Source organism: Macaca mulatta, chromosome 12 (assembly GCF_049350105.2).
Source record: "Macaca mulatta isolate MMU2019108-1 chromosome 12, T2T-MMU8v2.0, whole genome shotgun sequence".
Taxonomy (NCBI): Eukaryota; Metazoa; Chordata; class Mammalia; order Primates; family Cercopithecidae; genus Macaca; species Macaca mulatta.
The window spans coordinates 28,805,884-28,821,866 of NC_133417.1; the positions used below are offsets into that span (position 1 = coordinate 28,805,884).

Sequence of the window (15,983 nt, forward strand, 5' to 3'; positions counted from 1 at the left end):
CTAGCTAATTTTTTTGTATTTTTAGTAGAGATGGGGTTTCACCATGTTGGCCAGGCTGAAACCTGCTGGACTTTCTTCACACCTGTCCCAGTGGAGTCAGTGTTGAGACATAGCATTGCCCGTAGATAGCTCATGTGTACACTTCTGGTCTACTAACTCACGCAGAAATACAGCCCTCAGACCTGGATATACCCTCCTGAGCCTCCTTTAATTCTTCAGTGGCTTCAATTAAAAAACACTGACCCCTTTTCTGCCATCTGCTCATCTTCCCTTTTCTTTCCCCAACCCAGTATCAGTTCTTTTCTAATTGTCTCTTGTATAATTATATACTAAATCATAATTCTTGGGGTCACAGAAAAAAATAAACCCTGCAGATACTAGTTTCACTAAAGGTGAATTGAATCTGTAGTCAGGAAGTGATAATTATGACTCTCCCCTGCTACCCAGTATCTAAAATTCCACCGTCCAATCTACTCACCTTTAGTACCTTCAAATAAACCATAGTGCCTTTCAGGTTCACTTTATAAAGTGTAGCGAAAACACTATATCCACAGGAGCTGACTTTAATCCTTTCTTGTGAGGAGGCAATGACTCTGAAAGACTTCTGCTGATTTTCACACCCATCCATTTAATCAGTAATAATGCACCTTTGGAGAAGTAATAAAGTGGCATCTTAGTTTTCACACATGCAAAATGGGAATAGTAACATAACAGAGTTTTGAGGCTTTATTCATTTAGAGTAATAAAATAAAGTTACTGTCCCAGTCTTGGTAAAGGGTGAATATTAGTTTATGCATGTGCTTTTTTCCCTTGTTGAGTTTTACGCTTTGAGAAGAAAACACGTCTCCAGTTCCTCCTGTGGCTTCCCATAGTACAGGAAAGTGATGTGCAAATGTCAGTTAATATTTATGGAATAATATCGTCTAATTAATATGAAACTCAGTATATGAAGATGACTGGTGGGCTGGCCCCAGCCACTGTGGACTTGGCAATTGTATATCTTTCAGAACAGAAGCACCTGGGAGAAGCCTGATGACTATTGCAGGCATGAACAGCGATGTGTGATTAAAGTTAAGTGCTACCAAGAGAATCCAAGGTTTTTGTTTTATGCTGAGCTTGTGCTGTGATTTGATCCTAGTTAGAGTCAGGACAAGGGCAGCACAAATGAAAGACTGAGGGAATTTATTGACTGAGGAGATGTAATCTGTAGATTTATGGCAAGATGGATGCAACTTGATTTATGGAGGAAAACTGAACATGCCCCTCAGTGGCATTAGGTTCCAAATAATAGGACACCCAGAATCCTTCGTAAAGACTGCTAAGTTTCTCTGCTCAAGTCTGGGCTGGCTGTCAAACCGTGTAAATCATGGTGACTCGTGCCATGTCTTGCTCAAAGATAAAATCAAAACAAGCAAAAATATAAGACAATAAATAAGCAGCATGCAGATGTTACATATAACAATAGAGGTAATTCGAGTTTTGCGGAAGCGAGAGCTTGTAGGTCATTGGAGTTTGATGCTCATCAAGTGAAGTTTAGAGCCCTGTATGCATCTCTTTTCAAGGTGGCCCAGGAAGGAAACTGAGCCCTTCTGTCAATTTTATTTGGCTAGTTAATGATATAGACTTGAAGGTATGGAGGTATACCTTTTTTTTTTTTTTTTTTTTTTTTTTTTTTTTTTTTTTTAACTGCCCTGATCTTAACAGTGTTAATGCCATGAGAATATAGCCTCTGACTGGCTGAATGATTTCTTCCTAAGGTCTAATCCTTAAAGAGTCTAGGAGTATCTTTTAAAGGGAGGTTCTGGGTTATCTTAGACCAAAAAACAAACAAACAAACGCAAATAAAGCACTTAAAAATCCTTACCTAAAATTCTTGCCCAGCCCTGTACTTTGCCAAAATACTTAGTATTTTTAAGGATTTTTAAGTGCTTTATTTGAGGGTTTTTTTTTTGTTTGTTTGTTTGTTTTTTTGGTCTAAGATAACCCAGAACCTCCCTGCCACTTTTTCTTATGTCCCAAAACCACGTGTTCATTGTGTTCTAGGCTCCTTGGCTGTGCTATTTAAGACAGGTGGTCTTTCTCCAACTATACCTTGAGGTGTGTAACTTTTTCGTGAGAGAGATGTTACCTCTCATGCTCCCTAACTTATCCTTCTCCCCTCCCCTTGTGGAAAGGGTGGTGGGGTATGCAGCCCTCACTCTGGGAATTGAATGTTCTCTGCGCTGTCAAACTCTCTCATTTTCTTTACTTACTCCGAGGAATAAATGAATAACAATTTCTTTAAATGTTATTCATGCAAAACTGTTGGTTATGTTGAAAGAAAAAGGAATTAAAAGAATTAAATCTGTTGATTAAATTTGGAATAGAAACGGTGGAAGATATGAGATCCACAGAAGGTAGACGTAGCCTTTAGAAGTAATATTATATCATGGGGTCCAGAGATTGAAAATTTGGACTAAAGGGTTTAATCTGGTTCTCAGTCCTTCTTTATTAGGTCACTTTACTTTTTAAAAATTGTGCATTCATTTTTATCATTTAAAAATAGAGGGTTTTCTGGTTTCTTAGACGAAATGGAAGGATCTGCTAACAGAGGGTTCATGATCTAATGCCGAGAGTCAATAGAAGCTGAATAGTAGTCAGGCACTTTAGAGCAGGCCCATTGACCCAAACACTCGCTGCAGTCTCATGGTTGACCCATTTGCCTCGATGTGTGTACCTACTTGACTCCTGTTGATTTGCATTTGTGACTCTGGGCCCATAGCATGTAAAACACATCTATGTTCTTATTACAGTCTCTGGCTGGGACTTTGGGGCCCTAGTCCCCTAGTACATTTTTTTTAAACAGAATAACAATCATGGACCCATGTCTAGCCTGGGTGGAAAGTTAACTCCAAAGAGATATTGTCTTTACGAGGCAGACTGATGTATAAATCTCAGTGACATGATGCAGATAAATCTCAGAGCAGGAAGTTGTGAATGGTCGGGCACCAAGGAGATGCCAAAGAGGTGATGTATTTCAACTGAATGCAGCGTAACAAGAATGTCAAAATCAACAGCAAAAGGAAAATGTGGATTAATCTATATTTAGATCATTTCTGAGTCTCCATTTATTTTTACTGGTTTATTGATACCATGGGACTTATGCTACTTATTATTCCATTGAATTATGTCTGACTTCTCCAACTCCTAAGTTGTAAACTCTTGGAAAACAGATTTCCTGCTTTTATTCTTTCCCATTCTCTCTTTTTTTTTTTCCCCACATCTCATCCTCTCACTTCACACAGAATAAAACACATCAAGATAATACATGCTTAGACCGATGAGTACTTGAATAAAAGTTTTCATCTCTCACCCAGCTGCTTCTTTTCCTTTACTAGAAAAGAGTGGAATTCTGTGAAACGTTTTCTGTCTCGTTTTAGGATTTAGAACGAGGCAGCGCCATGTCCTCATGGAATCTACAGGACCTGCAGGGCATTGCCCTCATTTGGTGGAGTCTGTTCCTTGTGAGGATCCAACATGCTACCGATGGCTGGCATCAGAAGGGATCTGTTTCCCTGATCATGGAAAATGTGGCCTGGGACATCGCATTCTGAAGGCCGTCTGCCAGAATGACCACGGTATGACCCAGTGACCCATTAGAGGTGTTAGGATGTTAAGTATCAGCCAAATAACACATGGCCACCCTTCAATAGATCATCCTTATGAGGAAGAGAAGCACAGCCTTTTTTATCCTTGAATATTTATGTTTACATCAAGTGACACATTGCTGCAAAGTAAGATGCCATGACTTAATATGGGGCCACATACTCCACGACAGAACACCATTTGATTGTACCTAAATACAGTACAGCAAACCTAGAGATTTCTCAAGAGTTTTTAATTTGTCAAAAAAAAAAAAAAATTAGAAAACAAATCTCTTGGATAGTGTTCAACTTATCAATGCAAAACACGTAAAGGCCAATGTATAACATGCCTTTATATATTATAAACAAGCACCACCTTGTTAAGAATCCAGGACTGAAACATCCTTCAAGTTTAAAAAACAACCAAACAAGACTAACTAAGTGGATTTGTATTTATATAACGTTAGAGTTGAGTCAGCTATAGACACAATACTAACATTTCCAAAGAACTGTTTTTAAATACAAGTTGTCATGATTTACAAAACTATTAACAATGATGTCTTTCCTCGATCAGCCAGCACCTGGTAGGTTGTTTGAAATGAAAGGTGATTCAGAAAACATGTAAGTCATGTGGAAGTAAGAAAAGTGACATGTTAAACCTTGATCCAAAACTTTAAAAAAATTCAGTGCCTTGGAAGAATATCATGTATATTTATTAATCAGCTCTGCCATGAGAAGCCCCATTTATAATGCTCATGATATGTGGGATGAAGTGTTTTGAACTTATGCAGCTAAGTAATTCATAGAACAGAAGGAAATCACAAAAGAGATTCAGAATGGATAATAGCATCCACACAGGGTTGATACAAAGCTTTTCCTTCCTTTTTTCTTTCTCTCTCTCCCTCCCTCTCTTCATCCTTTCTTCCTTCCTTCCTTCTTTCTTTTCAATCATTAGCATAATTACACAGGTATAGATTTTGTCAGGTGATATAATTGGTTACCTGTGGAAACCAGGGGATTGTTTAATTAGAGGGCAACAACAGATTGTATTAGCTACAGCAGAGTGTTAAAACTAATAGCAACTCCTGTGGATATTATCATATAATTTTTGAATCGTGGTAACATATGTGCAGTTTAGTAACAGATCACTTTTGTATTCCTTTTGTTTGTGTGATGTTGTGTTTTATAAGAAGACATATTTTTTTGCTCTTTATCCCTGGCTCCTTATCACAGAGCTACTAAAACTCTGGTAATTTCCTGAGATACAGGGGTGCTAGGAGAATCTTTTATTTTAATAGTCGGTCTTTGATCCTGGTTCCTGACACAGCTCTTAAATCCCTTGGAATTTCCTGAGTGCGAGGCCTGCCTTATTCTAATGAAGTGATGCTTGGTGAGCTTCTGGATGTGGGATGATCACCAGAAAGACCAAACCATGATTAGAAGCTTAGGGATTTCAGTTCACCCACTGGAAAGAAGAGAGGGTCTGGAGATTGGGTTAATAATTGATCCTACTTACATAAACACATCTGAACTATGAGGTACAGAGAGCTTCTGGGCTGCTGGAAACGTGGCAGTGCTGAGAGGGTAGCAGATCCCAGCAAGGGCATGGAAGCCCCGCACTCTGTCCTCCATACCTTGTCCTGTGCATCTTTTCCTCATGAATCTCTTATGACTTTTCATGTATATTCTTTGTAATATCCTTTATGATAAACCAATAAATGTAAAATATTTCCTTGAGTTCTGTAATATATCCTAGGAAATTATAGGACCTGAGGAAGGAGTTGTGGGAACCCCGATGTATAACCATGGATCAGAAGCACTGGCGACAGTCTGGGACTTGTGATGGGCATCTGAAGTGAGGGGCAGTCTTACGGGACTGAACCCATAACCTGTGGGATCTAATGCTAACTCCAAATAGATAGTGTTATAGTTGAGGGAAATTGTAGGATGTCCAAGTGGTGCTGGAGAATTGTGTGGTTACAGAAGTGTTCTTTGTTGAGTTTGGAGTAAGAAGTGAAGTATGGAAGTTTAAAACGTGAGTTCTAGAGCTAGACAGGTTGCAGTTTCAACTCTGTTACTCACCTGCTAGGTGATCTCAGGAAACTTATTTAACTTGGAAGCATCCTTTCTTTCAGCTGACTAGTGGGGTAATAAAACCCCCCTCTCACTCTTAAGACTGAGAGAGTTAAATTAGTTATATAACAATGATTAATGAAGTGGCAATGATTTTTTGAATAGCATGTAACCATTCAAAAAAGTCATAAACTTATTTTATGTATATTTTAAAGTACAATTATTATTCTACCCTGTCCTGAATAATTGGTCAAAGAGCATTCTTTTTAAAAATGGAAATAATAAGGAGGATTAGAATAACCAAAACTACTTCTTCCTCCCCAACTCCAGCTAAGGAAACAGGAAGATCATTGGTTTGGTTGGAACCCAGTGATAAATGACTCTCTTGCCTTGTTATCTCACAGCAGATATTAGAGGGTTGTCATGTTATCTCTGTCCACTTGGCTAGGAACTTTTTTCATAATTTATACTGAACCATCTACAATCATCACCTTTACTATTTTACAGCAGTTTTAGAGCTTTCTTGCTTATTCCTGTGAAATGACTAATTTTCAACTTTTGACCTACACTCCGAACTTACGTGTGCAGAAGAAGGAATTAATATTTGTTCATATCAGCTCCATGAAGTCTTTGTGGTTTTTAAATACCTGAATGACTCCCTTATCGTTTGTGGGGCAATGACCATGGTCATGGTTATGGGAACATGCTTGGCCTCCCGGTGGCTGACGCTGTCTTTTGTTCCGTGTGAAACTGAAAATGTGGTCTGGTTACACTTTTTGTGATTCAGCTTCAGTGTGAATCTGGGTGATTGATGATAGAAGTTTGGCAGAGAAGTGCTCCTGTTTGACTCCTACATATTGTCAGGGTCTTTCCATAAAACTACAGGAGTTGACAGAACAGTTGACATTAATTTAAATGAATGGAGAAAGACAGGTTTGAGATATACAGTGTCCTTTGATCTTTTTTTTTTCTTTGTAACATTTGATATTTTCCCCCCATTACTCTTGGTTTATTAATTGCTTCATAGACACTTTCTTTCAGAATTTATTTTGAATTTAACAGATGAGACCAAAAGAAATTATTTTTGATTTTTTAAAAAACCACTTACATTAGATCTACTTGAGGCCTACTGTAATTTCTAAGGATAACTTGGCTTATTTACCATTTTTAGGCTTTTACGTATGATCTCCTTCCAGATATCCTGCATATAGGTGTTCAGAAAGGAACATTCAGCATCCCTATGTCCCATTCAAATTGTGGAACCATGAGATTTCTACATAAGCGCGACCAAGATTCTGTAGGACTCTTGATAGTGTCTTGTTGGGTGTCCTTGTTAGCTGCTAGGAAGACATACTGCTCTTCCCCAGAAGTTTGTTTAGACCATTAGCTTACAAATTTCAAAAATATATAATCTATGTCACATTGAAACCAGGGAGTATTTGGAAATAGCAATTTTTGGTGTGCCTAAACTTTGTGGATTAGTTTAAGAATGTGGTCTACTTTGGGTTATCTTAGATTTGAGTAGTCACCTCTAAATTCTACAGCTATCTCTGCTTTGTTCCATTCTCTACTTTGATTTATTGGCAATACTATCAGTGCCACTGAAGCTCCTATTTCTCCCTCAAGCCCGTAATTATAGCAAACAATATGTTAGTCAGTGATATTTATTTTCAGGAGGAAAATTGCATAATAGATTGTACAAATGAGTGTTCTTATTTGGAATCTGATTTCTGAGTCTCTGATTGGTGGAATAGCTTTGATTTCTGTCCTCTGCACAACATCTTATCATTGTATGGGTCAATAGACATTTACAGAGAGTAGAATACGCATAGGTTATTCTTGTCTCATTGACAAGAATGTTTTCTCACTTCAAAGTAGGCACTTGAAATGTAAATGGAGTGAGATTCAAAAATGCAAGCCCAACATAATTCTCCCTTAGAATATCAGATTTACTCACTGCATTTTAAATATCGATTCTCAAACATATAACTGGTTCGTTATTGCCAGATTTCACTGGCGATTGATGAAAGTTTACCACCAAGTGACATCTTCAAAAGCAAGTTGGAAAAACCCCCATCATGCCAGGAGAGTAGACAGTGTTCCCAGTGGCTGGCAAGTGACTACTGTGTATCATCTTTCATGTGTCCACAATGCAAAGTGGGCAGAAGACTCCACGGGGTCGTTGGATAAACACCTGTCTGCCTGCTGGAGCAGTCAGACCTGGAACACTTACCACCTGCTTTGCCCCATAATTTGCCAAATAGGCTATCTTGAAAAAAAAAAAGTGTATATATGTTTCCACAAACATCTTGATTCAGGGATAATGCAACATACAATCTGCACTTCTGGAAGGTAAATGCCCACACTGGTGAAGAGTATAATAGATCACAAAAAACGAAGTTCACATGTTGATAGGTGCATGGAGTTACAGTTCTGCAGTGTTGCCAAAAACACTCCCTTGCATACAAGGTTTTTTATTTTCACAGTTGCACTATACCTTTTCCATGCAAATATTTTTCTTAAGCAGTGTATATATTTGCACAGCACTATGAATGATTTTGCATCATTAAAGTGGCTTTGCTTTTTATTTCAAGGGTATTTTTCTAGGAGTCCTTGCCTTAAATCATTGGCCTTGAACACTCCAGGAATGTTACCTTTAATCTTGGCTAAAATGGCATGTACTTGTAAGCTCTAACACTGTAAGTACCTTTTCAAGGAGAATTTCAACTAGTGGAAAGTGTTAGAATAATCATTTACCTAAGTTGGAGCAAACATTTTAAAAATGATTTTAAATCCAAGTTGCAAGTTTTGTTTTGTTTGTTTGTGTCATTTTTAGATCTCAAAAATGTTCTTTGGCTTACCTGTGAGAATAATGTCAGACTCCATTCAAATAAAAATCATTTTTTGGAATATTTTGTGATTCACCAGAATTCTAAAGAGAACTCCTTTTGTGTTGACTTTATTTTTAAACCCTTCGATTATGCTGTATCTCATGTTGTTAACAGATGCTGCTTTACAATTCTGCTCTGTGTGTTTTTGCTTTTGCTTATAAGATGTTCTAAATGCTATTTCAGTACAATATTTATTTTCTTGTATTTTAGGATGAAAGAAGAATAGATTATTCATCAGATATTTCTTTTTCACATAGGTATATTCCTGCAGTGAATCAACCTATTAAAGAGATGCTACAAAATTAGACTCACCCCTGAGGATATGTAGGCTCTAAAATAAAGTTAGTAGGCTCTAAAATAAAGTTAAAATGTGGGTTTTCTAAAAGTTTTGAGAAATGGCAACTTGGTTAAAATAAGTATGCAGTTTATTAAGGTGTGCATTTTGGAAGGGATAATAGTAATTGGATATCTCTTTTCTTTTTTAAGAAAGTAACTATCATTTTCTCTTATACTATCAATTTTTTTATTTGTGTAGGAAAAACTCCCACTTACCTTTATATAAGGATGGGAATCTTATCTTGCCAACATCTTGCCACCTGTTTGGAAGAATTGAAGAATGGGAGAATAAACATGGACATGCATTTGTATTAGCAATGCAAATTCAGAGAAATGGCCTTTTGGAATAGTCAGAAGTAGTGGGTTGTAGCACACACTGTTGTTTCCTGCCCAGATCCCCTTGGCCATTTCCCATTTCTGTGGGTGTCAGCCTGAAATTCTAGCTGATATCACCTACATCTCTTTGTCAAAAAATGTCTCTGTCCACTGCAGCCTTGCTAGGGAATTGGCAACCCCAGGGAGCAGTCTTCAACTATTGGTTGAGAGTTGTTGATACACACCCAGTTTCTTTCTTCTTGGTTGGAATAGCCCGGAGATGTATGTTTGAAGCTGTTTCCTTATTGATTACCTACTCTTTACCAGGCTCCTCCCTTTCCTGCCTCACTTCCCCACTCTTTGACTGGCTGCCTGGCGTGGCTTCCCAATAAGTACTTGTCTGGGAATCTTTGTCACAGAGTTTCATTATGACACAGCTCAAACTAAAACAAAGATGCTTGGAAAGATATTTAGTCAGTCTATTCCTATAGGAGATACAAAATCCAATTCAAATCAAACCATGTTGATGATAGTTTTTTAAAGAATTACCTTTCAAAGCAGAAATGATACAGTATCTCATGAGAGATCATTCAATATTTTGAACAACCCTCAGTCTTTATTCATTATTTGCCGTTATTCAAAGGGCTTCAATATACTGTTTCTGTTCTCCCTATGAAAACATAAAAAAATATTGAATTCCATTTATTTTCCAGTTAAGCAATCTGGGTAACATACATCATCATCTTGAGTCTTGTTTTTCAACTATTGAGTCATGTATGACTCTGGAGGGGGACTAGGTTATTCTTATTTTCATTATGTAGTTGATTCCAGATTGTATTGGAATAGTTCTGAAAAAGAAAAAGATAAACAGACCTCTACTGGGTGTTAAGGTAATTACTTGTATAGGAAAATTGGGTCTGAAATGTAGGGGAAACATGGTGCTCTATCTTGTTTCTTCTAGATCGGTGGTTCTAAAACTAGTGGGCATCAGAATCACCTGGTGGGCTTGTAAAACCACATGTGTCCAGCCCCTACCCCAGAGTTTCTGATTCAGTAGGGCTGGAATAGGGCTCAGGAACTTGTATTTCTTGCAGTTTCCCAGGCGATGCTGGTGTTGATCCAGGGACCAGACTTTGAAAAACACAGTTGTAAGCCAATGAAGGACAGTGGGCAGCTTCATAATGTTAGCATATAACAGAGAAGTAGGCTAGAGCGTGTCTTACAAGGCATGTGTTACACTTAGTTAGAATCAAGAGTAGTATTGGGCGGGGCGCGGTGGCTCACACCTGTAATTCCAGCACTTTGGGAGGCCGAGGTGGGCAGATCACTTGAGGTCAGGAGATCGAGACCATCCTGGACAACATGGTGAAACCCTGTCTCTAATAAAGATATAAAAATTAGCTGAGCATGGCAGCACGTGCCTGTAATCCCAGCTACTCGGGAGACTGAGGCCGGAGAATTGGTTGAACCTGGGAGGCGGAGGTTGCAGTGAGCCGAGATCGCACCACTGCACTCCAGCCTGGCGACAAAGCTAGACTCCGTCTCAAAAAAAAAAAAAAAAAAAAAAAAAAAAAAAAAAAAAAAAAAAAAGTAGTAGTATTGGTCCTAATCTTCTTTCTTGTTTCCTGCCGAAGAAGTTATTCTTGAAATTCTTGGAATGTTCCAGAAGCAAGCAGTGAGTAATTTTTTTTTTAACTTCTTTATTGTTACCTATGAATTACTAAATGATCAAATAGTGGAAAGCAATAGTGTTCTCTTGCAGGAACAGAAGACACGTAATATGTGAGATGAGTTATTTAGGTTTAGAGGAGAGAATTTTCATTTCAGCAAGCTGTCTTTTGCAGACCACCAACTGGTAGCAGTTTGGTGTCAGTGTCTTTACCTAAGGAAATGTGGTGATGACAAATACGTTGTATTAAATTTTGAAATGAACCTGACATTGCATTTGAAAGTGCCAATAAGATCAGGCTGTGCTGTTCACGCTACAGGAATCAGACTGCAAGGGAGATTAAATTAGAAAGTTTCTATAGCCAAGTTCCTTGTTCCCTTTCATTTAGTTGTCTTGCAGTGAAATTAAAGATGAAACTAATAATGTTTTGCAATGAGGAAATCCAAAAGAGAAAAATAGAGACTCATTCTAATCAGAGTTTCCCCATCCACGTTTGACGTGAAGGTAGGAGTAGATGTAAACTGGTGAATCAATTTAAATGCTAAAGAGAGAGGAACTGCAATGCGGGTTTAAATATATTTACTGTATGTTGTCTTGATAAACAGGCATTGTATTTTGAATTACTTCCACTTTCTACCCTGCTGCATACATAGACATTGCAAGATAGCTTTTGTCTTTTTTCTCCTTTAAAAAGGGGCCTAAATAAATGACTGTTCCCATCAGTACTCCACCAATATTTCACAATCAGACTAAATGTTATCTGTTTTTTCCAAACTTTAATATTTAGAAATAGCTTAGAGTAAATTGCTTCCGGAGTTGTGCCTGTGTCTCTCATAGGAGTGCTGTCTCCTTTTTCTCTCTCTTTGGAAATTCTTATTAGGCAATCGACTTTCTGTTCCCATTCTATATGATTCAAGAAGCAAAATTAGTCCTAGATTGTACTGATATTTCAAAATATAGCTCATGTGATTAAATGGTCAACCTAACCTTTCAGTGAGAATTAATGTGAGATTGTCACCTTTGCTATCCTTTTCATCTTCCCTTCAGACAGGTCCTAAGTTTTTCTATTCCCTATTGTATTCCACTGTAATGCCAATACAGGGATTAGTTGTAGCATTAGTCACAGGGACACAGTTTTGTTTCACTTTCTGAAATGTATTTTAAAGTGGTATTTTGCTGTTTCATAGGACCCTTGGCTCATTACTCTTGACACATTTACTGGTTTTCCCTCTATGTAGACACAAAAAAACGTAACGAACATGGATAAAACACTTCTCCATTATGATTGAGAAATTTACACTGGTGGTATGACCAATATGACTAGATAAGGAAAAGTAATCGGAGGTTTACACATTCTGTACCTATTCAAATGCTTTCAGGAAATATAGTGATCAAAAAGCCCTCGTAGAAAGCCCCTTCCACCCCATGCAAAATCAATATTTTTGTTTTACTTAATCTTATAATCAAATACTTTTTGAATTACTAAATTAATATATACATCTATTTTAACTGATTCATGAATCAAGAATTCATAGTGTGTAACCTTTTGTGCTCTGAAATGCCATAGCTCATAATCAGTGCTGCTTTACCTCTGTTACCTCTATGGTAATTTGCTTCCACAGTCACAGTCATGTTGTTCCCCTGCCTGAGATGCTTATCCTCCTCTTCTTCCTTTGGCTAATTCTTATTTATCCTTTACGAACTTGAATTGGTGTCCTTCAAGAAACATTTTCTTCACTCCCACTCCAACTATTTTATGCTAGTCTAGAATCTCAAGTGAATATTATGTTTGTCACCTGCCCAAGATTATTTGTCACAGCCATTCATAGTAATTTCCATTCCTTTATAGGTTATTGGTTCAGAAATGGGTAACGTTAAATTTGTTTAGGTCAACAAGATATGAGAAGAGGGACTTGAACAAGGAAGGGTGTTGTTTTAGTTGCTGCTGTGATCCATCTTATTATAACAGGATATGTAGCTTCAGGATAAAGGCATTACTGTGTATAGTAGGTCAGAGATGGAAAGATACTCTGGGTCCTGGAAGATATTGTTGAGCCACTGAATCCACAGTGTGAGCACTGGCTGTTATGTGAGACAATCTATTTCCTTACTGTTAAAGCCAGTTTCTATCAGAGTAGGTACCAGTTGCTGCAGAAATCATTATAATTGATGGACTGCTTATCATTTGTGTTTTCATAACGGTTTGTGATTCAGTTATCAATACCTTTACTGTATTATGTTAACATTATCTGTTTATTTCTCTGTTTCTGCCATTTGACTCAGCTTCTCAAGGGCACATACCTTGACTCATTTATCATTTTATTCTAGGCATGATATCAGAGTGTCTGATATATTAAGGTACACTTAATGTTTATAGAACTTGAAAGAGTTATTTCAATTGATTCACATAATAGCCCAATTGGAAATTATTGTTATTTTTTATTCCAAATTTACTGATGGGGAAATTGTAGGCAGAGATGTTGATGGTTTAAAGTCACTTAACTAGTAATTTCTGATACCAGAAGTTTGAACTCCAGTTATAGAACTCCAAACCAGTGCTTGTTCTACTTTATGAATGTTGGTGAATGCATGTCGCCTGTACCAGCTACATCGATGCTGCCCTGTACCAGACTATGCAATAACTTTCAATAGTTAAGATGTTATTTTTTGGTAAAGTCCAACTTGGCCTGAGATTTATTCTCAATGCAGCACTAGAGGCACTTGTGCCAACTCACTGGGCTAGGCTCATGAAACCTATTCCTAACCATACACTAAGCATATTGCCTTTTGTTTCCCTAGTGTGAGCTAAGAGCAAGAGAGATCACCAGTACAATGAAAACATAAATCCCACACACATTTCCCTTTGGCACAAAGTGAATTTAAGTTAGATATATAGTACATACTTGTCTGGTTTTCCCTGCAACTGTAATTCTAATCTTGATCATATTCAGACAGCTAAGCAGTGTAGAATTTATTCATCAGAATGGACTGGGAGGAGAGAGAAGCAGAGTCTCTGAAAAAGGAGATATGTGAAATCACAAAGAAGATAGGAGACAGCTCTTTAGGGATAAACAGCTTTTCACTCCTTTGTCGTAGAGATATTCCTGCAGGAGGGTGATAGCGGAGCTGCTAATACACCATATTGAGAAGTTTGAGAAAGTTTAGTAAAAAGCAAGCAAAATTCGAGACACCAAAGTGGTCTTTAATATTACATCAGAGTTCATTAAATATACTTAAATAAGGATTCATTGAGAAGGAATGGTAGTTATTTCTGTGTTGTTCCAGAGGGCAAATAGGTACAAATAAAAAGATGACAGATGTTGGCCTAACATGAGAATACATGTTCCATTTTAGCTGCCTAGCAATGGTGAGTAATGAGCTCAGTATCACCAGAGGCATACTCACAAAGGCTGGGACCAGCGCTTAGGGCTTCTGCAGGGGAATCTCCTCACTATTCTGCAATGAGGTTAGCTCTGTGGACCATCTGCTGCCATTTTGGACAGGAAAATTTTGTATTTTTCCTTGTTGTCCTGCAATTAATGATATTTAGCATCTCTGGCACTCCTCCACGGATTGGCAGTCATATCCCCTCATCATCATGGCAAACAAAATGGCCCACATATTTTTTATTGTCTCCATAAGGAGTGGTGGTATTGCTCCTGGTAGAAAACCACAGGCAAGGAGAAGTCTAGTTTTTCTCAGTTGTCAAGATTATGTTCCATTAATTAATTGATTTTAATTAATCAATTTTAATATTAAAATTTAAGTTAGAATGGATTAAGGAAAGTAGCAGTATATTTTGAGTGCATTGTAATTAAAAGCTAAAATAAGATCAGGCTGCAAGTTTAAATTGGAAACTTCAGGTAAATAGAAAATTCACTTATCCAGAAGGGCCAGTCATCATCATTATTGATAAATAGGGTTTCTTTGTTTATAAGGCATTCCAGCAGGTATAAGAGGATAATATGAAAGGGAAAGTGTGACTTCCTCTTTAGAGAAATACTAAGGCATATGGGTATTTGTTTATTGAGACAAGTAGGACCCTGTGCTTTAGGAACTTGGCAGAGAGCACAATCACAAAATCATTTCCATGCAATATTTATCACAGGCACAGCTGAGAGAAACAGTGTATATCCAGATATTCTGAAAGCCTTCCCTGGATTAATTCTGACTGGGGAGAACTGTGTGCCTGGAGAACATAATACTGACAACTTACAGAATTGTTTTTACAGAAATGTTCATGACTGTGATGTTAGCTGCCTATAGTGTATGAAGTTATAAGACTCTTCACCATGAAACTCACCGTCATTTCCTCAAAAGGTATGAGATTTAGGGTCTTTACCTCGTGTGTTTCAGCATCCTATATGAGAATCCATAGGAGTAACACTGGTCAGTTCTAAATCAAACATATTCGCCCATCTCTTTGTGATAATGTAGCCGCCAGCATGGGTTGAGTGCACCCTGAAAATTATACTGATGACCGGATTCCCAGATTGTCTCCCTCCTGGACTCATTTCACTTCCTTCTTTTCTTTCATATCATTTGAGTGTCATCTTGTATACTGTGTGTCTCCACTTGCTAGGTGTGTGACTTTGAGAAAGTTACTGCTGTCTTTGACATCTCAGTTTTGCTGTGAGAAACAGAAGTTAGAATAGGACCTACATCATAAATTTGATATAGATGCTGATTTCATCTATGTCAAGTTCTTAAAACAGTTCCTGGCATGTGATTACTGCTGCAGAAATGTCAGCTCTTATCATTGTTATAATTATCTTTCATTTTGTATAAACAAACTTACTTAAATACTTTATAGAATGAATTGGTGGTATCAATTAGTGGAAATGGCAACTGACTTTAGGCAATTGACTATCTCTCAGAGGCCTAGTTTCCAGACTTATGGTTGTAAGGATGCTATTTTGTAAAATTTTTGTTTTATTAACTCTTTTAAATTTTAAAATCTTTACAGAAATATTGAAGAGTTGAGGAGACAGTACAAAGAGTTCCCTTGTATTCCTTGACCACTGCCCCAATGTAAACATCTCACATAACCATAGTTCAATGATCAAAAATTAGAAA

At 37.5% G+C, this 15,983-nt stretch overlaps 1 protein-coding gene across 1 annotated transcript in view; it reads left to right on the forward strand.

Annotated features, from left to right (window-relative positions):
* The window catches only part of THSD7B (thrombospondin type 1 domain containing 7B), a 788,242-nt gene that overhangs the window by 280,706 nt on the left and 491,553 nt on the right, over nucleotides 1–15,983 (forward strand). The window contains exon 6 of the mRNA XM_077956542.1: nucleotides 3,420–3,617. Within this exon, the coding sequence (XP_077812668.1) occupies nucleotides 3,420–3,617 (198 nt within the window). The remainder of the gene's footprint in view (nucleotides 1–3,419; nucleotides 3,618–15,983) is intronic.